Source organism: Podarcis gaigeae (assembly GCF_964106915.1).
Source record: "Podarcis gaigeae genome assembly, chromosome: 10".
In the NCBI taxonomy this organism is placed as follows: Eukaryota; Metazoa; Chordata; class Lepidosauria; order Squamata; family Lacertidae; genus Podarcis; species Podarcis gaigeae.
The window spans coordinates 19200638-19227116 of record NC_139686.1 but is presented as its reverse complement, the minus strand read 5'-3'; the positions used below and the strand labels follow the sequence as shown (position 1 = coordinate 19227116).

Here is a 26479-nt window from a genome sequence, read left to right as displayed (position 1 = left end):
TTGGCTCTTTTCCTGCTCTTCAGGATGTAGTAGCCACTTTGTGTTATGCCACCCTCCCACAGCAGACGTTTTGTTGTCTGGAACCCATGACACTTTCTCAAAATCCAAAATGTTCCCACTAGCTCAAAGAGGTTGGTGACCCTTAACCTCTCTAGCCTGGCAAATCATATCCTCTGCACCATTGTGCATTCCATTCAGCTGCACGGCAAGAGCAATTCATACCAATTTAGCACCATCTGCCAAAGTTAAAGGTGCTTCATGCTAAACAGCTGGGAGCTTAATCCGTAGTCGCAAATCGGCAGTTTTTATATGGCGGCAATAACAATCCACACTCACGGTTCCTTAAGTGCCTAAGAACCTTGGCACTGCACGAAGCAAAGTGAAAGTTAACAGACCCGGTGCTTGCAGGCATTCTGCAGGCTGAATTCATACACAGAAGGCCACAGGGAAGGAATAGAAAAGTTAGAAGGGAAAACTTAAGTGGGAAAAGCCCTGGAAGAGAAAGACGGCAAGTTGTTTAATTTAAAAAACACACACAGAGAGAGTCTGTATCACATGTTGGATTGAGCATTCCACACATAAGGAGCACCCAAGGAAAATAGATAGAGATGGGAAGCAGTGGTTGGGGCCATGAGGTGAAACATCAAACAAATCCTGAAGCATGGAGAGACTGAGTCAGAACATGAAGCGCAGAAAGGAAGATCATATTGTTGACCAGTGGAGAATAATTGGGGGAGCATTTAAGGAAGAAAGCTTTTAAGAACATCACAAACAGGGTCCCTTGAGAGCCAACATTAAAGCTGTGGAGAAGAGGAAGGCGATTCCTCTCAGGAGGTCACATAAGGAAGGGAATCACCAAGGGGCAAAGTGATGCCTGCACATTGTCCTTGAGGATGTGGAATATGAAATCACTCAAAGGATGCAGAAAACGGCTTTTCCAATAAGGCTCTTTTCTTTTCTTTTCTTTTCTTTTCTTTTCTTTTCTTTTCTTTTCTCTCTCTCTCTCTCTTTCTTTCTTTCTTTCTTTCTTTCTTTCTTTGCTGATTGAAACCAATGGCAGAGATGTGAATGGTGCCTTGGGTTCCACGATGGAAAAAAGTGGGGTAAAAATATATAAAAGTGCTAAAAAGAGTACGAGCAGCGTCAAAGTAGGTCAAAGGGCAGAGAGTGAGCAGCTGCAGGCCACAGTAAGGTTTTCTTCTCCACCTACACTGGAGCTTCAGAGACACTTCCACTTAGTGAAGTATTTGACCGCAGACCATTGTGCTGAACGTCTGTGTCTTGTGTCGGCTGGGTCATCAGTTGGAAGCGCTGGCCAAAAGATAGGCGAAGATTACCAAAACAAAGACAATACAAACAACCTTAGCAAGAACAAGGGACAGAAATGGATACATCTTCCCTTGTGTTACACATCCTGCACTACACTAAATCTACTACGGTGCTCTTGGGCCATTTAACAAATTCCACACCTTGTTATAGTCAGAGGTGGATTTAGGGCAGAGCGAATGGTTTGCTAGCACAGAGTGCAGGGGCCAAGCGAATGCCTTCCTGTCTCCTTCCCACAGCCTAGTTAACCTTGTCCAGCTTTAGGAAGAAGGGTTTTGGACCCTACCAGAGCCTCACGCCTTCTTCCCAAAGCCTGGTCCTCGCTTACCTGACTTTGGGCTGGAGGGGGCGTAAAATGTCGACCTTGCCTTGCACGGGATGCCATGTTACCAAGCTATAGACTCTTGAGCTAGAGTAGGAAACATGGTACTCTTTGGATGTTTTGTCCATGCTGGCTGGAGACGATTATAACCCACAACATATTGGGGGGGAGCACCAATTTGCCTACCCCTTGCTCTATCTGGTTAATCGATGGTGGTCGATATCAAAACTCAACTTTAGTGCATATTAGAAAGTTGAAAAATAAAGCAACACAGACACTCCAATATCAATAAAGGTGCAAATTTTGGAAGTGCCCATTGGGCTTAGGCCCTACTCTAACCAACTTAGGTTGAAGCCAGTGACAGAACATAGAGGTTGAACCTTCGATTTGATGCAGGAGCAAGTCACATAATTGGGATGCAGCATAGAAGATGAGGCAGAACACAAGGCGGGGATACAGAGCATGTGTAGCCAAAGTGGTGCCCTCCAAATGCTGCACCCATAATCTCTGACTATAGCCCATGCTGGCTAGGGATGATGGGAGTTGTAGTCCAGCAACATATGGAGGGCATTGTGTTGGCTACCCCAGTCTAAAGCCCACACGCGGCAGGGGGAGTAGAGTTATGGGCACACACCCACTGAGTGTTCCTGTGTGTGGGCTCACAGGATCTCCACATTTCAGGTGCAACGTTTGTGAAAGGCCTACATGTGCAAAGGTAATAACATAAAGTCCAACTTGTGCGGTCATTTAGCCACATAAAATATGGGAAACAACTACAAGGCATGGAACACTGGACTGCATGTGCCTCAACCCTAAGTAAGTGTCATAGCCCTCTCTGTATTAATTGAAGCTTAATCCAAATGTGATCCTGGTTAGGAAAGGGACCGATCTGAGAACAGGAGTTCTACCTTCTTTGTATGGGGTAGCGCTCTCCTGAAAAACCCAATTTTGTTCCTTGGTGCTCATGTAGCACGTACTTTTGCCCACCTTCAAGTACCAGCTGCACTCATTTTGAGGAAGATCAGACTTGCCCATGGTGAAGCATTCCTTAGTTACATCCAGACCAGATTACTGCAATGTACTTTACATGGGGGCTGCCTTTAAAGATTCTCTGGAAACCTCTGCTGGTTCAGAATATGGCACCAGGGGAGGGGTTTGACAGGGTAGATTGTCCTTGGGGACATAACACCATTGTTCCATCAGTCTCTGGTTTGTTTCTGGAGCACCACTCAAGATGCTGATTATCACCTTTATAGCTATGGAGGTTTTGGACCTAGGATATCTAAAGGATTGTCTCCATCCATCCATCCATCCATCCATCCATCCATCCATCCATCCATTTCTAACAGCACTCAGGGCAGAGTATAGTACCACCAATTCCAACCAAAACAATCCAGATAAAATAGCAAGTCCTTAAAACACAGCTTTCCTGCCACTAACTATGGTCTGCATAGGGGTGGGTCATGATCTTCTTGCTTGCCATGCCTGGATTTGAGACTCCCAAACTCAGAAGGTCTGCTGGACCCTTTCCCACCACCGAAATAAGGCAGGTTTTTTTCCCCCAAGCAGGCATTTGACATGCCAGACCAGCGGAATTTTGGTGCAATGACCAGTTAAATTATTTTTATGTGCCTGCCTTTGCTTTTAATGGTTTCCTGTGCTGCTTTCCCTTTGATAGATGACTCGTGGTTGTTTTGAACACTGTGTCTGCACTGGAAGAGGAGGGTGTAGATCCCTCCAAATGAATGAATTAAATCTCATGCATGGAAGCCCGGCCATCCTATACAGTAGGTGAAGGTTTGCCCAGTCGATGGGGCAGGCAGCTGTGACCTCTTTCTCACACCACAGATTGGAAGAACGTGCCACCACTGTCTCAGCACTGTTATGCAGAGATGTTCTTGAACGAGGCAGGGATGTGGTGCCTTCAGGAGAGAGGAAGAAGCCCTCTGTTTCCAAATCAGAAGGCAGCTGAAATGCCTTTTCCTGGATGAGGTCTAGAAAGCATTTAGCCTAGCGTTTCTACCATTGGGGTGTGTGTGTGTGTGTGTGTGTGTGTGTGTGTGTGTACCTCTTTACATTTATGCTCAGTAGGACTGAAATGGCCTATAATCTTTCCTGTCTGTCAGAACCACTTTATTCTGCACCAACATCTAATTTCCCTCCGAGCCTCAGCTCCGTTACAAACTAATCCAGGATCATTGCAGACAAGAGGCCACAACATCGCACGCAAATCTCCCTGCTGCCACCTGCTGTTTGCTGCCACGGCAGCGGAGAACGGAGGGAGGAAAGTGGGCATTGATTGTAGGCTGAACTTCCTATAAAAATAGCATCCTGCCGTGCTGTGTAGGAGGGTCAGAGTGCACAGGGGGAAAGAAGGATCCCACACTTCACATTCTAAGTGTTTTACTTGAGCAAAATGCATAGATGTTGTCAGGGAACTGCCATCGGCTCAGGGGGGAGAGGGGAAAAGCCGGATGGATGACAGAGAGCCCCCAAAGATCGTGGGAAGCAGCTCCTCCTTAGCTGAGGAGAGTAACCACACCTCCAGTGGAGAGGCGCTTCAGGGCTCGGAGGAGGCGAGGCGGTGCCAGGACACCTTGCCTGGGCAAAGCGGGGAGGAGAGAGGTCCTCCGTTACCCACGCCCTCCTTGTGCAGTAAGGTTTCGCACCGAGAGGGGAGGCACAGACTGGGGAAGGTTTAAGGACCGCCCACTCTCAGATTCTGCCAGTGAATGAGCCAGCCACGGGAGAGTGGCACTCTGCACAGATAAAATTTATTTTGGCATCAAAAGCAAGACTTCACAGCCAAGCAGGGAGACATTTGCCTGCTTGCTCTCAAGCAACCCCTTGGAACCCTAACAGATATGAACCTTTAAAAAAATCCTTTTTCAACTAGCCTTTTAAGAGGGGTGTGTGTGTGTGTGTGTGTGTGTGTGTGTGTGTGTGTGTGTGTTCTAGTCTGCATCTGTATCGGATTTGAAATTGTTTTTCTCTATATTATCAATGTTGATATTTTTTACTATTAAATAACTTTGAGATATTTCATTGGAAGAGACTCGTTTAATGAATGAATGATGCAGGAAGAGGACATCAAATAAGGACTTGGAATAATTGCATACAATACCTTTCCCATCACAAAGAATAGCCTACTCTTTTGCCCCCATGATTTCTACTGCATTTCATCTCATGCACATCCCTGGATATGATGCATAATATTAATTTTTGGCTTTTAAGTCACTTGCAGGCCTGGCCCTACCATTAGGCAGAGTGAGGCAGCTGACTCAGGTGGCAGGTGCTGGGGGGCAGCAGCAATGCCAAGATATTGGAGATGTGCGCTGCATGGCCTGCGCTGTGTCCCCCTAAGGTAGTTTGCTGCCCTCAGCTGCAATTGAAGAGGCAGTCATGTTAAGAGTGCTAAGAATTTTGCTAGAATTGGAGAGGGAGGGCATCCTACCCTTTGCTTCAGGCAGCAAAATGTTGTGGGCTGGCCCTGATTGCTTGTGCCTCTGCAGTCATATTGTTTAAAATTTGCCCAGGACACACTTTGTACTTGTCAACTATTATTTTATTTTTGGCCTCTGCCAATCCTTTGCCCTTCAACAGAAATTATATTCTAAGCACAACCATGAAAACCTCCCTCAATTTACTCCTCATCTGCTTTTTATCACCAATTAATTGAGGGTGCTAATTTGGGCTTAACTTTGGATTTCATGGTTTTAACCTTGTTGCAAAATATAGTTTCTGCATTGCACACAATAAGCCAAGGAATTTTTCCTCTTGTTTTCCTCCTAGGAGTCAGTTCATTTGTTATCTGGATCCCGCCTTTGAACGCAGCATGAGGTCAATAATGCGCCCCATAGTTGTGCAGATGTTCTTCTAACTAAAGACGCCAGTGAAGCTTGCTTGGCCTGGATGTGGAAATATGCAGTGCTCAGTAATTCCTGGCTTATCCTGTCCTTCACAAACACAACACCACCCTGTTCCCTTCAAAGAACACTGACCAAGCTGTGGCAGAAGTGGGATTGGCACTCTGGCCACAGGAAGAGGGAAATTTCTCTTTCCTTTCATCTTGCGGCCAAAGAAAAATACTGCTTGTCCTTTGGAAATGTAATTTTCCCAAGCACTAGAGCAGGCATAGGCAAATTCGGCCCTCCAGCTGTTTGGGGACTACAATTCCCATCATCCCTAGCTAACAGGACCAGTGGTCAGGGATGATGGGAGTTGTAGTCCCAAAACATCTGGAGGGCCGAGTTTGCCTATGCCTGGACTAGAGGATCCTTCCGATGTCCTTTGTATTATACATTCATTGTGATTTGTGCTGATGTTGCTATCTGAGAGGGGGTGTCACATGGGACCCCCACTTTCGACACTGTTTGCACACTGTCACACTGCTTCATTTACAGCCACTGCACATCCTGTAACCTTCAGCTGAAATCCAATAATTTTGGCCCCACTTTTGCATCACTGTAGCACCTCTGCGCAGCAGTCCTGTGGTAGCATTGGGGAAACATCACAGAACAAAACTCAAGCAGAATAAACCCACCGTTAACGCACTATTATTGTGTCAAGAACATATTGCAGAAGACACCAGTAAAAGCAAACCGAGCTGGAGGGGCCCTAACATCACATCTAATGTTGGCTTGGAAAATAAGCCAACCTATTTTCATTAACTTGGAAAAGTAGGTAGACTCCCCACCGCAAACCAACCTGACATGAGTTAGACCAGTGTTTCCCAAACTTGGATCTCCAGATGTTTTTGGACTACAACTCCCATCACCCCTAGCTAGCAAGAGCAGTGGTAAGGGATGATGGGAATTGTAGTCCAAAAGCAACTGGAGAAGTTTGGGAAACACTGAGTTAGAGTGAGGAGTGGCTCACCTCTACTGCCTCATGCAGCAAGATAGCAAACAGCAGCAACAGATCTCCCTGAACTTGCAGCAGAGATAGGGGGAAAATTTGTTTGGTTTGCATTTTAACTAATCTGCACCTCCTGAGGCTATAATGAAAACACAGCAAAAAAATGTGCCGTCCTCTCCAATTTGTGATGCAGTCCTTCAGCCAAAAGGTGTGCACAGAAATGCACAAATTAGTGAAAAGTAGCATACCAAAATTGCATAATATTAGGGGAAAGCCACTTGCAAAAATTGGACAAAACTGCATACAAAAATGTACATATTGAGAGAAATGCACACAAAAATGCAGATTTAAAAACAAGCAAACCATTAATTGGGGCAAACTGAATTTAAGGTCAGAAAAATGAAAAACGGGGGAGAAACTGAACTTGACAGCTTCGCCAGTCCCTACCTTGTGAAATTGACTTTGATAGGGAAGGATTTTTTATGATCAGGCTCAGCTCTATATTTCATTCTGAACACAACTGTGGAGGGTCATGCAATATATGAGCACATACCCTCCAACTTTCCTCGTATTAAAATAGGGACATTCTATTCTACATCAGTGTCTGTCCCCGAACCCCCTATATAAGGTGGTACCTTGGGTTACAGACACTTCAGGTTACAGATGCTTCAGGTTACAGACTCCACTAACCCAGAAATAGTACCTTGGGTGAAGAACTTTGCTTCAGGATGAGAACAGAAATCGTGCGGCGGCGGCAGCGGGAGGCCCCATTAGCTGAAGTGGGACCTCAGGTTAAGAACAGTTTCAGGTTAAGAACGGACCTCTGGAATGAATTAAGTTCTTAACCCAAGGTACCACTGTACTTGGACTGCTGATAGAATATGGGGAAAGACTGGGTCTGGCTGTGATGCCCCAACAGCTGTTGCCAAGAGGAGTATGTAACAATACCGTGCCAGCAACTGTCTTGGTTATATGCAGGAGCCTTAGATGATATATGGTAAAACTGCAAGGCATCAGAGGAGGCACCCATGCCAGATGTTTACAAGGTGGCACTTTAGCACCAGCAACGTAGTCTCCATGGTCAGCAGCTATAAGCACCCTTTTGCACCTGTGTAAGCTGGGCTCCCTTAGGCCCCTCCTGCCATCACCATCACCATACTCTGATGTGCTGAGCGGTACTGGCTGGCAGAGCTGAGGAGCGTAGCAGCAGCAGCAACTGGTCTCCTCCTCTTCCTCCTCCTCCCCTTGCTGCAGGTCCCACTGTGCTACCATGAAGGGCCAGGCTGCCTCCTCCTCCTCGTCCCGCCCCCCCCCCTCCTCGCTCCTTTTCCCCGCTTGCAGAATTCAGGATTCTGCAAGGCATAAGGAGAAGCTGTGATGGCTTAAGGGTTTTCATGGTGGTCCCACCATTTTCAGGGCAGTTGGAGACTATGCGAACATGGATCCAGAAGCAGTTGCTTGTCTGAAAACTGTAAGAGCAAGGAACTGCCTTTCTTTTCTTTTTTTTTGCTCTGTTTCTCCCGAGCCTAAAAAAGCTATTTTTAAAGTACCAATAACCTTGAAGCTAACTAGTTTCCCTCTTTGTGAAAGCATGAAATTTTGACTTGAGGTGCTAGTTTGAAAAATAATGCTCTATCTGTTCTCCAGGGGATTTGTATTCAAGCCTATCTTTGTTAGGATCAAGCAGATTTATTTCATTATCCAGGCAGTCTGCTGGAAAGGCCACAAGCCTGATTAACCCCAACCCTTTGCCTATCTTTCTTCTAGACACACTTATTTATTGTCCTCACATAAGATCAGCCTGACCTCACCAACGAGCCTCAGCCCTGCAGTAATAGTGTTTTTGCTCTGATATGGACCAAATTATGCAAAATGAATAGGGAGAACTGTACAAAGAGAGAAGAGCAATTCCTATCAAAGCTTCTTTCAACTGCACAGAGCGATCTTTTCCCTATTTCTTCTAACGTCTGGGCACAATAAATGGAGGTATTGCATTGCTGTAACTATTCAGCTCCACAGGACAGGTGCAAAGAGTCCAAGGAAGCTTTCTCTTTGGAGGACAGCAGCTGCCTTTCGGTTGAATGGGTCTCCGATTAGATTTACAGCTAGGAAGGATTTTTCTCACAGTTGACTGCTTTCCTCCACTTTCCCCTGTATTCTTCAGCCTGGCTCATACCTCGCTTCTGTTCCCTAGTTGGGATTCCCCAGAGCTACTTCAGGGCTGATTTTAGGGCGATTTGTGAGGGAAAACAATATGCTCTCAGCCATCCCCCTCCTCCTATTTTGAAACCACTGTCCACTTGCTTGCCCTTGTCCTCTGTGCCCAATCGACACAATCTACATGCAGGCGCAATCTCAGATTGCTTGGGAAGGACCCAGGTGAGGAGAGGACATAGACAGCTGTGGGAAGACCTTCAGTCTTCACAAATGGCCTCATAGGGGCAAGACCAACCGAAAAAGCGTTGCTGCCCTCATCAGGCCTCCTGTGCAGACCATGTTTTTCTAGCAAAGAGTTAACTTCATCTACTTTGTGTGATTCACTGCTGGCTCGCTCATGACACCCTGACTGCTTTCCTAACCAAGATGTACTTGTGGAACATTTTGGTTTCAGCTTGAAGACACTGTCAGACAATGGCCGCCTTGCATCTGCTTTACTATCACCAATCTCTTTATGAGTCTTTTCTCTTTGCAGTTTTGGAGGTTTGGGGGGGGGTCAAAACTCAGGATCTGAATATCTAGTTTGCCTGCTGAATGTTCCTAGTTCAATTTCTGGCACCCCGATCAAAATAGCCCCTGCTGCAGGGATGAAGGAGAAATATGATTCAGTTTGTCAAGTTAAGCCAAATTAACCAGAAGTAACATAACCCCCTGGCTAAATTTGGCATAAACAAAGCACTGATTGGAATCTGGTTTTGTATCAACAGTCTCTCTACAACCACCACCTCACATGTGAATGCAAGATGGAGCATTTGAGGAAATATATGGATCTTGACACTATTGTGTTTGGAATTCGTCTCTCCCCTCGGCTGGTGAAAGGTAAATCAAAGTTAAGTCAAATTGTATTAAAGTTTTCTCTCAGCAGGATGTAGATGATGGAGTCTAAATTTTTGGACAGTGTCTTTGAATCCTGAAAATTTGTTTGGTTTTTGGGTTTTTTTATACATAATAATTACTGGAGAGTTTGATATGAGAGGCAAGAATACCATTTCATCATTACCCTGGGAGAAAGAAGTACCAAAAGCCCCACAAGACAGCAAGAAAACTATGTAACTGTTATCAAGTCTTCATTCTTTTTCTTGGATTGCCTGACGTTGTACCCTAAAATGTGTAAAGGTGACCTAAACCTAGAATTTCCCTGAAATATTCTCAAAGTCAGATTTGTAATGGAAATGGAACGTAATAGAAATGGTGATGTGAAAAAAGAGAGGGAAGATTACTGTTAGCTAGGGTTGAGGGATTTTTTTCAGCTTGAGGGCAACATTCTGGGGGCCGCAAAGCAGTGGTGGTGGTGGGATAGAGGCAAAAGTGGGCAGAGCAGCAGATGCAGCCTACATTGCAGCCACACAGAAGTCAGAGATGCTCACATCTTTTCTTTACATCCCCACTCCATCTAGATGAGCAAGAAGCATGATCAGAGTTCAAGAACAAATTCCAACCACGCAAAAATGCTCAAGGGCAACACAGAGCAGGGTTCATGAGGCATGTGGCTCACAGAGTGGGTGTGGCCTGGGAAGAGTCCTAAGGACCAGATAGACAGGCTTGAAGGGCTGCATTTGGCTCCAAGGCCTGAGGTTCCCCACCCCTCTTGGAGTAACTGGATGTAAGAAGGGGTTGATTTCCTTCATAAGCACAAATCACCCCCTGGATGGGCTAATCACAGGTGCAGGGTCAGTCAATCTGGTTGTTATGGTAATGGCCCAGTGCCCCGACTATATCTGTGATTAATGTATACCAGTTTCCAGGAGTCTGCAGTTGTCTATCTGTTAGTCCGTGTTAAAGGTAAAAGGTAAAGGTACCCCTGCCCGTACGGGCCAGTCTTGACAGACTCTGGGGTTGTGCGCCCATCTCACTCAAGAGGCCAGGGGCCGGCGCTGTCCGGAGACACTTCCGGGTCACGTGGCCAGCGTGACAAAGCTGCATCTGGCGAGCCAGAGCCGCACACGGAAACGCCGTTTACCTTCCCGCTGGTAAGCGGTCCCTATTTATCTACTTGCACCCGGAGGTGCTTTCAAACTGCTAGGTTGGCAGGCGCTGGGACCGAGCAGCGGGAGCGCACCCTGCCGCAGGGATTCGAACCGCCGACCTTTCGATCGGCAAGTCCTAGGCGCTGAGGCTTTAACCCACAGCGCCACCTGCGTCCTTTAGTCCGTGTTACTTATCTGGTATTACGTCTTGAATTGCTGAAGGTAGAGTAATATTTGTATAAAAGGTAAAGGGACCCCTGACCATTAGGTCCAGTCGTGGCCGACTCTGGGATGCTCATCTCACTTTATTGGCCAAGGGAGCCGGCGTACAGCTTCTGGGTCATGTGGCCAGCATGACTAAGCTGCTTCTGGTGAACCAGAGCAGCTCACAGAAATGCCGTTTACCTTCCCGCTGGAGCGGTACCTATCTATCTACTTGCACTTTGATGTGCTTTCGAACTGCTAGGTTGGCAGGAGAATATTTGTATATATCTGTATAAATCTGCATCTGCAGAAGCCTACAAGCTGTGTGTGTGTATATATATATATATATATATATATATATATATATATATATATATCTATCTGAGCATCTTGAGAGATGAATGCAGGGTCTGCGTTGGTTCATGTGTGGAGAGCCAGTCCTTGAGGTATTGGAATCATGAGTCTCATAAGGCTTTATAGGTTAAAACCAACACCATGAGTCACAGAATCATAGACTTATAGAGTTATAAGATGCCCTGAGGGTCTTCTAGTCCAACCTCCTGCAATGCAGAAATCTCAACTAAAGCATCCATGACAGATGGCCATCCAACCTCTGCTTAAAACTTCCAAGGAAGGGGAGTCCACCACCTTTCATGAAAGTCTGGTCTACTGTCGAACAGAAACTATTGAGAAGCCTGTGCAGTCATGCCAGAATTGGTGTTTTATGCTCAGACTTCCTTGTCTTGGTCAACAATTTGTCCAGTTGCAGTATCTGAACTGTCTTCAGATACAGCCCAACATAGAAGTTATCTGAGTGTAGGCAACAGAAGCTGTCCTATCCAGATAGGGGTACTGAAGCTGATGGAATGCACTCTGTGTTGCAGAGGCCACTTGGGCCTCAAGCAACAATAATGGATTGAGAACTACCCACAAGCCATGTACCTTCCCCTTCAGGGGGAGGTCAACCCCATCTAGAAGAGGTTGACTCCACCTATGCAATCAAAGAAACCACTCACTAACAGTGCCTCATTCTTATCTGGGTTGAGCTTCAGCTTACTGGCTCTCCTCTGGTCCATTGCTGAGAGAAGACATTGATCTAGCACATCCACTGCCTCACCTGCAGATGTGAAGAAGAATTAGAGCTGTGTGTCATCAGCATATTGCTGACAGCATACTCCAAAACTCCAGATGACTCTGCTCAGCAGTTTCATGTGGATGCTTTAACCAAATGTGTGTATACCTGGCCATACTGAGTTACTTTATTGGCCCATCTGCTTCCATTCCTGTAGCTAGCAGGTTGCGGTTTTCCAAGGTCTCAAACAGACATCTTTCGTGGTCCTGCCACTTTTAAAAACAGAGGCAAGGATTTTTAAAGGAAAAGGGGGGGGGAGATCCTCTGGATAAGGAATTCTGTTTTTGATTTACTTAATTTGACGTGTGCACAGTACAAACATGGAAGTAGAAAATATATAGCCTGAGCATCATTTCCCCCAACAACAAATGAATTTTCATTGAGTTCTGGGCCATTCAGAGTATATGAGCCAAGCATGATGAAGGTTAAGAAATGATGTCTATCAGCCTGCAACAGAGTGCAATCAGTAGCCTAAAGGTCAGACATTCATAACACATACAATCCCCTGAGCCACTTAATCCTCCAAGAAGGAAGGGCTTTCTATTGGATAACGGAAGGTCTTTGCCAAAATCAGAAAGAAGCTTAAAGAATAGCTTTGAGGATATGAAGAGGGATGATAGATGATGAGGATAAAATGTGTCTGAGAAGGTCTGAGTCTAAAGAGCCATGCTGCATTATCAGCACATGTTTATCTGAACTTTCTAGGCTGCAAAAGCTAGTGTAAGATAATGGCTGAAAGTTGTTGTTCTAACAACAAATCTTAAGATCAATTCTCACTCTCACTGTGAACTCACACAATAACCTTATTATTTCATACCAACCATGCTATCTGCAATAGGTGTACAATAATATTGATCTACCTTAAAGGGTTGTAAATATTTCAGAGACATTATTATCACTGTAATATCACAATCAATGGGAAGCTCTTTGAAAGCTGAGAAAGAACAGTAGAAACCTAAAGTCAATTTGTTCCAGTATGAATCTGCTGCACAAATGAACTCGTTGAAGTTGAGTTCAGTTGCTGTTGTCTGCAAAGGTCAGGTGTCTAGCTACCAATGAGAGGGCCTTTTCTGGGGTTGTATTCCAACTATGGAACTCCCTCCCCAGAGAGATCTGCCTGGCACTTTCATTATTATCCTTTAGGCTGCGAATGAGTACCTAAGGCCCTCCAGATGACATTGAACTTTCATGAGCCCCAGGCAGCATGGGCAGAAGTCAGGGACGATGGAAGTCAGATTCCAAAAACATCTTGATGGCCATAGGTCCCCCATTCTTGCTCTAGATGCCAGGCAAAGTCTGTCCTGTTCAGCAGAGTTTCTGTAAGTTAATAGCTGCTGCTTTCATTGTTATTTATTACACTACGCTTCCAGATTTGATGTCCTTGTTTCCCTGGTTTGCTCTGTGGTTTGGGCTTAGTGTTTCTGCTGGATTTCTTAATTGCTGCTTTTAAGAATAAATAAGTGCTTTTATCCTGCTTTTTGCTTTTATTTTGCAATGGTTGTTTTGTTTTTATGAAAATGTGTTTATGCTCTTTTGCTCAACCTCCTTGAAAGGCATGTGTTTGACAGAAAGGGAGCACATTAAGCCCATAAATAGACAGATAGCATTTCCATACTGTCCAACAACAAATACATCATGCTGAGTTTGCTGGTGGTGTGTCTCTGCACCTGAGTCACTGCTGTGGTGAAATGGCTGTTTGTTTGTTTTGCTCCAATGAAGTCTCCACTCAACACCAAGGAAAGTGGCAATACAATTTGCCCTTACCTGTTGGACGGTTCCCTTTGTAGTGAAGAAGAAGTACAGCATATATCCTGGGATCAAGATCATAGATGACAAAGCCATGGTCCAGCCAATCCCTTGGCCCCAAGCAGGATAAACGTATTTCCCTAGACTCAGGGGAGTCATTTCAAACACACTGAAGAAGAAAACGCCCTGAACAAAGAGAAGAAGAAAATGTTGCAGCTCAGCAACAGCACAGAAAGCAAAAGATTTTTTGAGGATGCTGACCTTTCTTCTAGACGAGACTATCCCAACCTGATGTTTTGAACTACAACTGTCATCAGAGGTAGTCCAAAATGTCTAAAGGGCACCAACGTAGCAAAAACTGGTCTAGACTCTCCATAGATGACTTCTCCACTGCCCTCAGCCCAGGGAGCTACTCTTAACATGCCCCAGGGGTGGCTGTGTAATAGCACCCATCCAATCTCCTTTCAGTGTAACTTGTGCAGTTCATTAAACAAGTTCACAGAGGATAAGAATATTAGTAGTCACATTTCAGATGTAGACAAAGGACCAACTAGCTCTATCTAAAGGCTAAGGCCCCCTTCCTACACCCCATAGTTCTTAGCCAGTTCAATCATTGCTGCAGCTGTTGTTGTTTTAAAAGGAAACACAAATGAAGGACTAATGATACCGACACTTACTATCTTGTCTAGTTTGGCCCTTTAAAAAGAGACCACAGACCTGGAAATGAGATTCTTAGGTTTGCCCATCTTACCAAGCAGACAAGTGGAGTGAAGAAGGCCCAGCAGAGCTTCCACCATCCACAGGGCTTATAACCAATCATCTCTTCAATGTTACCGTAAAATCTATTCACACCTGAAATCAGAAATATCTGTTAAGCGGATGGAAGGAGAGGTGTACTTTGGATTCAGATGAATCCCTAAGGTGATTGTTGCCACTTTTGGTGGTACAGAAATTGTGTGAGCAGACAGACAGTCAGGTGAACAAGCTGGCCCAGCACAAAGTGCCATGGAAACCCAATCCTGACCCTGATGGAGTTTGCAAAGAGGGGCCAGCTTTCACTTACTTACCATAACACCAAGAGATGGAGATGGTCTCGAAGAAGACAAGGAAGAGCAGGCACATGCCACTGGCTGAGTAATAATCAAACAGCTTGAAAACATAGATGCCGCCCTGTGGGGACACAATACGAGCCCTTAATGCACTTAGAGAGCAAGCAAAGCAAATGAAATTATAAGAATTTCATTTGAAGGGAGGTTTTTGCCTGGAGCTTCGCAATACTGTCTCATGTGCAGGTTTGACGGTTAAGAACAACATTGTAGGACAGAAGTTGTGCATGTTTTTCTTTCATTTATTTAAAAATGGGAATACTAGGCTTGTATTGCAAAATAGGAGAGCAATCAGGGCTGGGATCTCACCATGTGAGAAGGATGCCGCCAACATTGACTCCTTTGGCATGATCCTGATGAAAACCCACCCCAAGCTCCTCCTCCTCCTCCTCCTCTTCTTCTTAAAATTTGCATACTGCCCTATACCCACAGGAGCATGCTATGGGGAAGAAAGGGTGGAATCCCTCACTCCTTCTATGGCATGGTCTTGATCCTTGATCTGGGCTCTCCGTAGACATGCCATTTTGTCTGAAAAAATGAAACCCATCAAATGCAACCACACATTTCTGGTATCTTCGTTTTACTCCAGTCTTCATGGATTTCCACAAAGACCTCTGGGATGGTAGTTTGACCAGGGTAGTGAGATTATAGGGCTGCCCACTGGCCTGAAGAAAAGGCCCATGTCTCCTCTTTTACAGACATCAGCTGTGCACTGGTCTTTTCCAGTGTTTTCTACATGATTATGGTATTTACTGGGATGGAGAGCTAGAGACCCACTCTTTTTGCAGGGTCTTTGGCGCTCAACCCCTCAACCCTCCTTTCCAATTTTAGCTTTATATGTTGCTGTAACTGCAGTTGTCCCAATCAGTCCCTTGTGACCTTTGCCTTTCTCTTCTTCTTTCTGTTTTCTCCATTGCAGTGCACTGGAAGGCTGAATGACCTGCCTCCTAAGAGTAACTTTGAAGCAAGCGCGAGACCAACCTGGCCCTGTTGCTGTTTAGTCGTGTCCAGCTCTTTGTGACCCCATGGACCAGAGCACGCCAGGCACTCCTGTCTTCCACTGCCTCCCGCAGTTTGGTCAGACTCATGTTTGTGGCTTCGGGAACACTATCCAACCATCTCGTCCTCTGTCGTCCCCTTCTCCTTTCCTAATGTCAGGGTCTTTTCCAGGGAGTCTTCTCTTCTCATGAGGTGGCCAAAGTATTGGAGCCTCAGCTTCAGGATCTGTCCTTCCAGTGAGCCCTCAGGGCTGATTTCCTTAAGAAAGGATGCGTTTGATCTTCTTGCAGTCCATGGGACTCTCAAGAGTCTCCTCCAGCACCATAATTCAAAAGTATCAATTCTTCGGCCATCAGCCTTCTTGATGGTCCAGCTCTTACTTCCATACATCACTACTGGGAAAACCATAGCTTTAACTATACGGACCTTTGTTGGCAAGGTGATGTCTCTGCTTTTTAAGATGCTGTCTAGGTTTGCCATCGCCTTTCTCCCAAGAAGCAGACGTCTTTTAATTTCATGGCTGCTGTCACCATCTGCAGTGATCATGGAGCCCAAGAAAGTAAAATTTCTCACTGCCTGGCCCTACCATTTACCAAAGAAAGAATACCAGCAGGGAGCTTCATTTCCCTCTTCCTGCCAGAAAGAGCACTGTGCTCTGGCTGCCTGGTGCTGTGGGACCCTATGTAGAAGCAATGATGAAAGCACACTCTGTCCCCATCCAAGAGTCAAAGAACAGGAGCCACCAGATGCTATTCAAGCTAAAGCTCCAGAGCAGAAAGATCACCCTGACTTGAAATGGATAACAGTTGCCTACTTAGAGCTCCCTACTTTGTTTGGATAACAGATCTGTCATCAAAAAGAGACTTAGAATACTGGCTCCACACCTGAATAAGCACTAAAACTAAGAGATCATCAGCATCTAATAGTAAAAGGGTATGCACCGTTTTTAATACCTGGGTGATGTTGGAGAATCCAATGAGGTAAGAGATGAAACACACCACTGCAATAAATATTTTCTTCCTTGCTCTCAGCACATGTGGAAACTCATCCATCAGGGCTGTGATGAAGCCTTCCACTGTGCAAAACTGCAAGAAGAAATTAATAGGAATACATCAGCAACCTCCTTGTTGAATCTGTATCTCCTTAGCTTTCCACATCGGCCTTTGAATCCACACAGTACAGTAGCTTGGTTCAGACGTAACATCAAACCGTGGTTTGACGCTATTAGAAAGAGTGTTCAAAGGGCCACAAATTTGTATGCTCCCCTTCATTTCTCCTTCCATCATATGTTCATGATAATTCCCTTCCTTGCCTCCTGGTTTAAGGCAAACTGTTGTTACACACCCAGGGCAGAGAGGGAGGGGGTTATTGTTTGGTGGGGGGTTTTATTCTTGTTTTTATTGCCTATTTTGTGTTTATATCTTGTATTTTTATGTTGTGAACCACCATGAGATCTACAAATGAAGGGTGGTATACAAATTTAATTTAAAAAATAGCAAACTATAATTTAAATGAGGAGAATTTAGGAAACCTGCATTTATTTTTATTTACTTATATGGAGATTTCTACCCTACACTTCTAGCATCTTTGCACCACTCAGGACAAGCCAATAAGAATTTTAAAATCACATTGTCTTAAAATGTATTAAAAATATATTATAAATACAATAATTTTTAAATACACAACATTAAAAATACAGTGGTGATATCTAATGTTAGTCGTGCACAGAGCAGACCCATTGAACTCAATGGGCTTAAGTAACTTCCTTGATTTCAGTGGGTCTGCTCTAACTTGGGGTTCGTCCACACTGTCACATGATTTCTAGTCACAGGCCCAAGATGCTTTAGTTTTGTCCCACTGCTTTCTCTGGGAAAATCTACTTTTACTGCCGAATTGGAACAAAATATCTGTGAGATAAATTAGCCGCGTATAGCCAACATGCTTAAGTCTAATCGAAGCATGAAGGGGTTAAGACCACAGAATAAACTGTCCTGACAGGCTTAGCTAGGTCACTTCCCCTTGCTGTGGGAGGGTTACCAAATACTTTGTTCTCTCCGGTTCCACCATTACCAGTAAGGAAATCTAAGATGGATGCTCCAAGTTTAGACTGTATGGCTTAAGCAAGTCGTTTTTGTGTTTCTATGCAAATAATTTAGAATTTTTACCATTTTGGAAGCTAAGTTATACTGCCTGTCTTTTCTTGCTGCTGTATGGAAAAGCACATGAATCTGACATTTGAACAGTTTGTAAGTAAACCATTTTTAACCTACAAAATGTGTGTGGGGGGGTGGTTTTCTGTATCAAAAGAAGCAACTTAGACTAGGATATTTTAAAGGTCTAACCACCTATATTTCCATGCTTACTTTGTTGCATGTTTTGTAATTTTAAATCTCTGCTGGGGCTCTGTCACCAAAGAGTACTTGTCCCAAAACTGAGCCTAGACATCCAGGAAATTCTCCTTTTATTTTACCTACATTTCCCCTTTTATCAAACACACCAACATCAACCTGCAGAAAACATTCCTTCTGATTCAGCAGTACATAGGAGAATTTCCCAGGTAATGCAATGGAACAAAACTAAAATCTCTTGGATTTTCAGTCATGAAACAAACAGAAGTCTGATTGAGCCCCTAGTTGGATATCAACCAATAAAGTCAAAGAACACAGGTAAAATATGACAGAATAAAAATGTATTTCCCAACTGGTGAAAGACAACCAGAGGAGAGGCCATCCATACTTCACTGTATTGGGGCAGACACTGAGAAGGCCCTGTTGCTTGTTGCCACCAGCTGTGCCTTCAACTTACAAAGGACACAGAGAAGGGGCTCTCCATTTAAACTGAGGATTTGCCCATATGTTGTTTCTGTGTTTTACCAACAGCAGATGTGCAATCCACAGAGAAGATGGCATTAATTTCATTTTGCTTCCATGCTTGTTATATGAACAAATATTTTTTGCAACAATGCTTCATTTGCCCCCACCCGTTGTTTGATTGGCAAGCTGTTTGTCAGAGGAACAAACCCCCCCCCAAAAAAATTCTTAACCCAAAAGGCTTCAGGGGTAAGCCTTTGTCATGACATATGTAATACTAATGGGCCTGGTTGAGAGGGGGAACTCCAGACAGCTCTCAGATGTCACTCTTCAAAAGGACTCTTGAACGGCGCAACCCTGTGGGCCACTTCTGTGTGCAAACTGATTAAGAAGCAACACGAAAAGTCATTAATTTTAGAAGTGTTTGAGAGCTTAGCGAGAGCTGTCACTTTAAAAGAATCCAAGAGGCACCTTGGGGAAACAAGCAGCACTCGATAAAATCATGTAAAATTAAATGCTTTAAGAAAAATGGTATTTAGTGGAATAATATATATATATATATAATGAATTAAAGTAGCTGTTCAGTTAGCGTTTGCATCATTTTAAAAAAGGTCTCTAAATTATGAACTGGGTCAAATTCAGCTACAACTGCAGCTCCTAGGAGTATTAAATTATAAATAGCCAACACAATATATGGAAAATAAATGGAGTTTGCGGGAAAGCAAGGACACACACACACACACACACACACACACACACACACACCCCTCTTAAAAGCCTGGGATACAATACAAATTTGAAAGCCAGTCAATTTGTCATGGATTCCATAATAGCTGCTACTATACACACCGCAAAAGCCTACCCCATTTAATCATTCAAACTGTGCCTATAAAATTAGAATGTGGAGGAGAAGAGTTGCAAGTTAGCTAAAACAGGTAATTTTCTATGTATAAGGACTCCCCCACTCCTCACAGCAGAACATTCGACAAAAGGAGTTTATCCCCCTTCCTCATCTGCAGTGTGAATTGTACAGCCCAGGAGAAGTTGCATCACATGGTTCTGCCGCTTGTGTAGATAGGTTCTGAGATGCAGCTACATTATTATATTTTATATTTCTAGTTGGTGTCTAGGGTTGATTGATTCACCGTTTATACAGGGCGAATAATCTCACCACAAAGCTATGTGAAGCAGTAGCTTGAGGTGGTAGATTCCAAAGGAAGCACCAATTTCATGCCTCCAGCCCTCATCTCTAGAGAACTCAATCTTAGCCTGTCATTGAAAAAAAAATGAGTTCCTGTCCAGAGCAAGAATGGAGAGTTATCATGCACTTACATTTCAGGTACATAAGCAACTATGAAGGCCTCACTGATTTTGCATTGCTTATTTATTTTATTTGTCATCATTTCAGGCAAGCAAATTTAGGAGAAAGATCCTAAACATAAGGGTTCAGCAATGGGATGAGATGGCATGGGAATTAGCAGCAGAATTACAGAGGTGGGCTGTTGCCGATCAAAGATTCATGATAAGGGAGGCAGGTCCTTGGGATCAGAAGCTTCTGGATTCTGACCGGAAGCCCCTGTGGGCCAAAGGAGCTTGACCCATGCAAAGGGGAAGATTCCCCCCCCCCATATTTTATTCTTCCACTTTCTCATTTTACATAAATTTAAACAGAAAAACAATCTTTACATTGTGTTGTCTTCAACTTCCTTCCCCTCCTTTCTGCGATTACTTAGTCTATATCTTTTTTACTATTGCATATCCCATTTATAAAAAAATTATTAACTTCCCATTGTATTTTCTTTTAATTACAGTGGTACCTCGGGTTACAGATGCTTCAGGTTACAGATGCTTCAGGTTACAGACTCCACTAACCCAGAAATAGTGCTTCAGGTTAAGAACTTTGCTTCAGGATGAGAACAGAAATCGCGCAGCGGTGGCAGGGCAGCAGCAGGAGGCCCCATTAGCTAAAGTGGTACCTCAGGTTAAGAACAGTTTCAGGTTAAGAAAGGACATCCAGAACATATTAAGTGCTTAACCCGAGGTACCACTGTATCTCTTGCTACACCAGTTTATGTCAACCCTGCTAAGAAGGGGAAGATTATAGAGAAGGGGAGGGAATTAGTACAGTCTGTTGCTACAGAACTTCCACCTGTAGAAACAGCGGTGATGGCCACCAACTTAGATGGCATAAGACAAGTCCATGGAAAATAAGGCTATCCTGACTCCGGGATCAGAGGCACCATGCCTCTGTTCACATAGTTGCAGGAGGGTGCTATTGCACTCATGACCTGCTTGTGAGAAAAGGATGCTGAACCAGAGAGGCCTTTAATCTGATCCAGCAGGGCTCTTCTTACTGCACAGCCATACATGATGTTATTTTTTAACGGGTTATCCTTACCTGGCTGTCAAGGCCAAGCATCATTAGCATTGAAAAGAAGAGGATCGACCAGAGAGGAGACATGGGCAGCTGCGTGACGACCTGCGGGTAGGCAAGGAAAGCCAATCCTGGACCTGTAGCCACCAAGGACACAATGAATGGTTATAGTTTTATTTTGCGATATGATTTAGACACAAGTCACAGCAGGGTGAGCATGTTATTGCATCTCTTAAGAGGTTACTGAGTTATGGAGACTTCCGGGTCGGCGCCATCGCCGAATGGCGGGCTCCCTCCAAGCTCCGGAGGGAGCCGGCTTGGCAGGGGCTGGGTCCTACCGCACCGGTGATGCGGGGACCCTTAAAAACCACGGCCAGATTGAGGCCGTGGACATGGAGACTCGGCTGGCACCGTTAGCGCCCTCCCGACTCGTGAAGGAGCCTTTTTAAAGGCTACGGATCGGGTGCCGGGGAGAAGCGTGGTGCTTTGAGTTCTCTGCTATCCCTGCCGAGCGCAGCCGCATGCCATCCGGCGGAGAGCGCTGACTTCTTCTATTGAAAATTCGGCTCTAAAGAAGAACCCGTGAGTAATTGGAATATGGACTAAAAAAAAAGGGGATAAATTTTTAAAATTCGGAGCGAACGGGGGAGGTGGAAAAAAGGAAGTCAGCCTACCCCTAAATTGTAGAAGAGCCAAAACAAAGGACTGGACAACTAAGATCGAGTGTAACCTTATCTTGCCGAATCAGCAACTTCGCGAGGGAAAATTATAAGATTGAGCTGGAGGAGAAAAGTGGAATTGTTTTAAAAAAAGCAACCCCCCCGGAATCCCTGGAGCGATTCGTGAAACTGCCTGGAGAAAAGTGATGGAGGTTTTGACAGCTGTCAAAGAGCTGTCAAAAAGGAAGATTAAAATAGAGACTTTGTTATGAGGACTTTGCCGGTTATATTTGTTACAAATTGAATACAAACTGTTTTAAATATCGGTCAACAAGCTACTTGGTCTGGTGGATGTGATTCTGGAAGGGAACTTTGTTACTGCAATCCACCTAGAGGAGCCGAGGGACATTGCATGTGTTTTTCACAGGAAATGTGAACAGTTGAATGGAACTTTCAATCTCCTGGGAAACTGCAGGAATGGAACACTATTTTGTCTACAGAGGTCTACACACTACAGGAAACAATGGAACTATTTGTTGGAAAATGAAAGGAACATGATGTAATGCTTTGCTTCAAGAATAACAAACCTCTGCAGAGACACTAGAAACTTTTGGAAAAAGAACATTTCTGTGGGAGAACAGAGAAATAAAAAGGAGGAGAATGATTGATAAGAACAAGGAAACAACAAGAACTGGACAGAACTGGGGGAACATTTGGGATATTCAGGTTTGACAAGCTTATGGATACAAAATTGGAGTTTTTACTCCTGGATATAAAAACCTGGATAGAAGAAATGGGCCCTTATTTGATAGACTCCTTCTACGATTGGACATCCGTAATTAAAGACTGGCAAAGAATCGGAGGGATATAGTGTAATGTGGGAACTCCAGGAAGATATTAGAAGTGGAGGGATAGGTGAAACGCAAAGGGGAAAGAGGGGAGGGAAAATTGGAATCCAAAGGCTGTAAAATTATTATTTACATTTATCTTATTTTCATCTGTACTATGTTTGAAAGGGGGAAACCCGTGGAAGGGTATAGATCGATCTTAGGGGACGAGAATTTGGATAAATTGGGTTATTGACGAAGAGTGTAATTTGGGGATAAGAATTTGTTGAATTTAATTGCTTATTTGGAAGATTTGGAACACAAGAGGGGGTAGGGAGGGGAAGTCCTAGTTATTGGCAATAGATTGGATTTAATTTGCTTTGATTTGTTCTAATTTGGAAAACCTTAATAAAAATTATTATAAAAAAAAAAAAGAGGTTACTGAGTTATGGTCAGTTGTACAAGCATTTTCCCTTCTGCCAAAAGGTTCAGTGGTGTGAGATGGAATTGTCGCTTGGAGCAGGGATACTGGCAACAACATCTGGAAGTAACAGATCAGATACTTGGGCTTAATCTTAATTTGGGCTCTCTTTAAGATTTGGACTGATGGGATTCAATCTTCGATAAACATTTCATGTTGTAAACAAGGGGTCAGCAACCTTTTTCAGCCATGGGCTGGTTCACCGTCCCTCAGACCTTGTGGTGGGCCAGACTATATTTTGAGGGGGGAAATGAACGAATTCCTATGCCTCACAAATAACCTAGAGATGCATTTTAAATAAAAGGACACAATCTACTCATGTAAAAACCACGCTGATTCCCGGACCGTCCGTGGGCCGGATTGAGAAGGCGATTGGGCCATATCCGGTCCATGGGCCTTAGGTTGCCTACCCCTGTTGTAAACTCTTTGATCGCTGCCAATATTATATTAACCAGGTGTCAAGAAAGCTGACAATACCAATTGTGAATCAATGGCTAAGTAGGGTTCTTGTCAAAGTAGATATGCTATCTGACAGTATATGAAGAAAAGATGGTCCTTATTACATCTGTCTCAGTGCCAGTCAAATGGAGGAGCCCTTTTTTTAATAACATCCCTGTAATTTGCTATGGGATCATCTGGTGAAGGGCAAACTGTAAGTACAGATAATAAATAAATACAAATACAGCTGCATTTCATTGAAGAAGTTAGTTTTTGCAAGCAAATGATCATAAAAAAACTCTTGCAGGGATGTGAATATTGTAGCTCCAACAAGATTGTGCCTGATAAACAGATATAAATATTATACAACGAAGTACCTCTGAACATGCGTATTATGGTGCAAGATGGTCCATGATGGCAAATGGAGCACTGCTTCACCAACCTCAGTCTGCCCTTAACGGATTACCCATCTCAGTTCCTTCCATCCCATCAGTCCCAATGGGAACCAACAGCCACCACTGATGCCTCATGTGCCTTTCCTTCAGCAAAGAACAACTGCAGCCATTACCCCACAAAATAGTCCATTTTTTATAGAAATGCCTGAAGTTTAGTTTGTTTCCACAGTGCTGCCAAACTTATGCTCCTTGACTATACCGGCTCACATTCCCTATTGAAGAGATTGTACCTGAGGATGCCAATTCAGCTATTGACTTCTTGGTGATGTGGGCCATGAAGCCGACGATGGAGAAAATAACAAATCCTGCAAATATGCTTGTTGAAGAATTTATGCCACAAACAATTATGGAGTCTCTGGAGGGGGAGAAGAGAGAGGAAGAAAATATATGTATGTATTTTCTGCATTGCTTTTCAGCCTTAGGGTGACTTCTGGATTAAAACACAAAAATGCAATAAAAATAATGAGATGAAACCAAGCACAATATAAGTCAAATCATTAAAACAGCAGCCTGAGGGCATGAGGGCATGAGGGAAATGGGCCAGTTTACACTGCCACTTCAGCTGGTTAAAATAGATTAAAGGCATGATGGAATAGAAAAGTCTGAGGTGCTCCTAAAACATAAAAGAGAGGGAGCCAACCACTTTCAGGAGGAAGTTCTACAATCTAGGTACCTCTAGTAAGAATATCCACTCTCATGTCTTCACCAAATGGTGGAACTGTAGATAATGTTAGCATGCAGACAGCCATGCACAGGAGGTGGTGGACTGTTAGATCCCAAACTATGTAGGTCAAAAGCAGAAACTTGAATTTGGCCCAGTAGCAAATCAGAATGCAGTGCAGGTTGAGAGAGGACTGGTGAAGAAGGACCTACAAAGCCCAATAAACAGTCTGAGGCCAACCAATCAGAGAGCCCAGCTCAAACTCCTCTGTTCCATCACAACCTCTGAAGTAGACGAGGAACTAGCAGTATTACGTTTCCTGCCTATGTAGCACAATAAGGCAGCAAAGGTGCAGACAGAGAGGTGATCTCAGCCATGGAACATCAACTTTGGAGTGTCCTTCAATACATCAAGGCATTTTTTCTAATGAAAAAAATATGTTGCCTTTTACTGGTCTGGGACCGAGAGGATGGTTTTCATTGTTCTGGGGCATTCTGATTCCAGAAATTCTATCTATCTATTTTAGTTCCAGTAATTTATCCCACTTTTCTGAGTTTACAAGCCAAGTGACTCTCAGATATAAAAATCTAAAACTATCATGAATCAATAAAGTCATAAACTGAACAATTATTACAGCAATACACTTATATATTTTAAAACCTGCTGGAATAATAATAATCAGAACTAATAAGAATAATAATAACAAATAATAATAATAATAATGATGATGATGATGATGATGATGATGATAGCAGCCACTACTGCAAAGACCCTGTCATGGAACTCACCACTTGAATACCCTGAAAGTTATCTGCCCCAGTACTTTGGAACATGATGAAATATAGAACAAAGGGATGAATGAATAAATGAGTTCAAAAGCAGAAATTATAACAAAAGAGCATTGCACAAAGAAGACAGAGTGAGATGGCAGAACAAATGAGAGCAAAGAGGAAGGCCCAGTCTGGTGTTTATGCAGCAGCTAGATTGCCACCACAAATTGTTTCTTCATGGATGGACTGCCTGAAATTCAGCTTGAGGTTTCTAAGCAAGGCCTGGGTTTCTCGTTAATGGGTTAAGAAGAGAAAACTGGGTTGAAGAGGTTTTCCGTGTGAATGTTTGAGGCCTCTTCAGCCTCTCCTGGGAAACATATTACCTATGAATAAGCAGAGGGCAGTCTAAACCCATATCTGAAGGAACATCTGATGCTCAGTGGCCCTGAGAAAGGTTCCCCATAATGGAAAGATTGTGTCAGGGAAAAACTTAAGTGTTTGGGAGTGACTGGCACAGAGAAGACAGGACCAGATAGAAATTGTTATACAACTTTTGCTAATGAACCAAGAACAGTGATAGTGATGGATTTTAAAACACTTACTGATATGGGAATGTTCTCATATAGCAGTCTGCTGCCCGTGTTGGGCAGATTGTGTGCCACTGAAATGATCATCAGTCAGGAAATACAGTCAGGGGAAATAAACCTTGGTTCAAATCTCCCCTCAACTATGAGATGGCTAGGGTGGCCTTGACTAAACTACTTTATTTTACCCTCACCCTGCCTCATCTGCAATATGGGATTAAAAACAACAGCTGGGATTGCAATGAATGAATTCACGTGAAGTGCTTTCCACACCTGCAAATGTGATATTAAACGCTTTTGAAAAAGCATCATTGGAATTATTATTGAACATAAATTTATACATGACAAACCTGTAAACGTTGTTGTGAAATGTGTTATAGCTTCCCAAGGCAATCAGAGATCCCAACCCCAGACCATAGGAAAAAAAGATCTGTGTGGCTGCATCCATCCAGACCTACAAAAGGAAGAAGATGGTTTAAAATCCTATAAGGGGAACATCGTCTAGAAAGGGATTAGATGTACCATTGTCTAGAACCTTGCAGAG

General features: G+C 43.8%; 1 protein-coding gene across 1 annotated transcript in view; it reads right to left on the bottom strand.

The window, feature by feature from the left end:
• Positions 1-1070: 1070 nt before the first annotated feature.
• Positions 1071-26479, bottom strand: part of LOC310826043 (sodium- and chloride-dependent GABA transporter 1-like) — a 51143-nt gene continuing 25734 nt past the window's right edge. Inside the window, exons 8-15 of the mRNA XM_083700514.1 lie at positions 26286-26389; positions 24151-24275; positions 21085-21197; positions 16830-16961; positions 14839-14941; positions 14523-14623; positions 13790-13957; positions 1071-1311 (exon numbers count right to left, since the gene is read on the bottom strand). Coding sequence (XP_083556640.1) covers positions 1207-1311; positions 13790-13957; positions 14523-14623; positions 14839-14941; positions 16830-16961; positions 21085-21197; positions 24151-24275; positions 26286-26389 — 951 coding nt within the window. The 3' untranslated portion in view covers positions 1071-1206. The remainder of the gene's footprint in view (positions 1312-13789; positions 13958-14522; positions 14624-14838; positions 14942-16829; positions 16962-21084; positions 21198-24150; positions 24276-26285; positions 26390-26479) is intronic.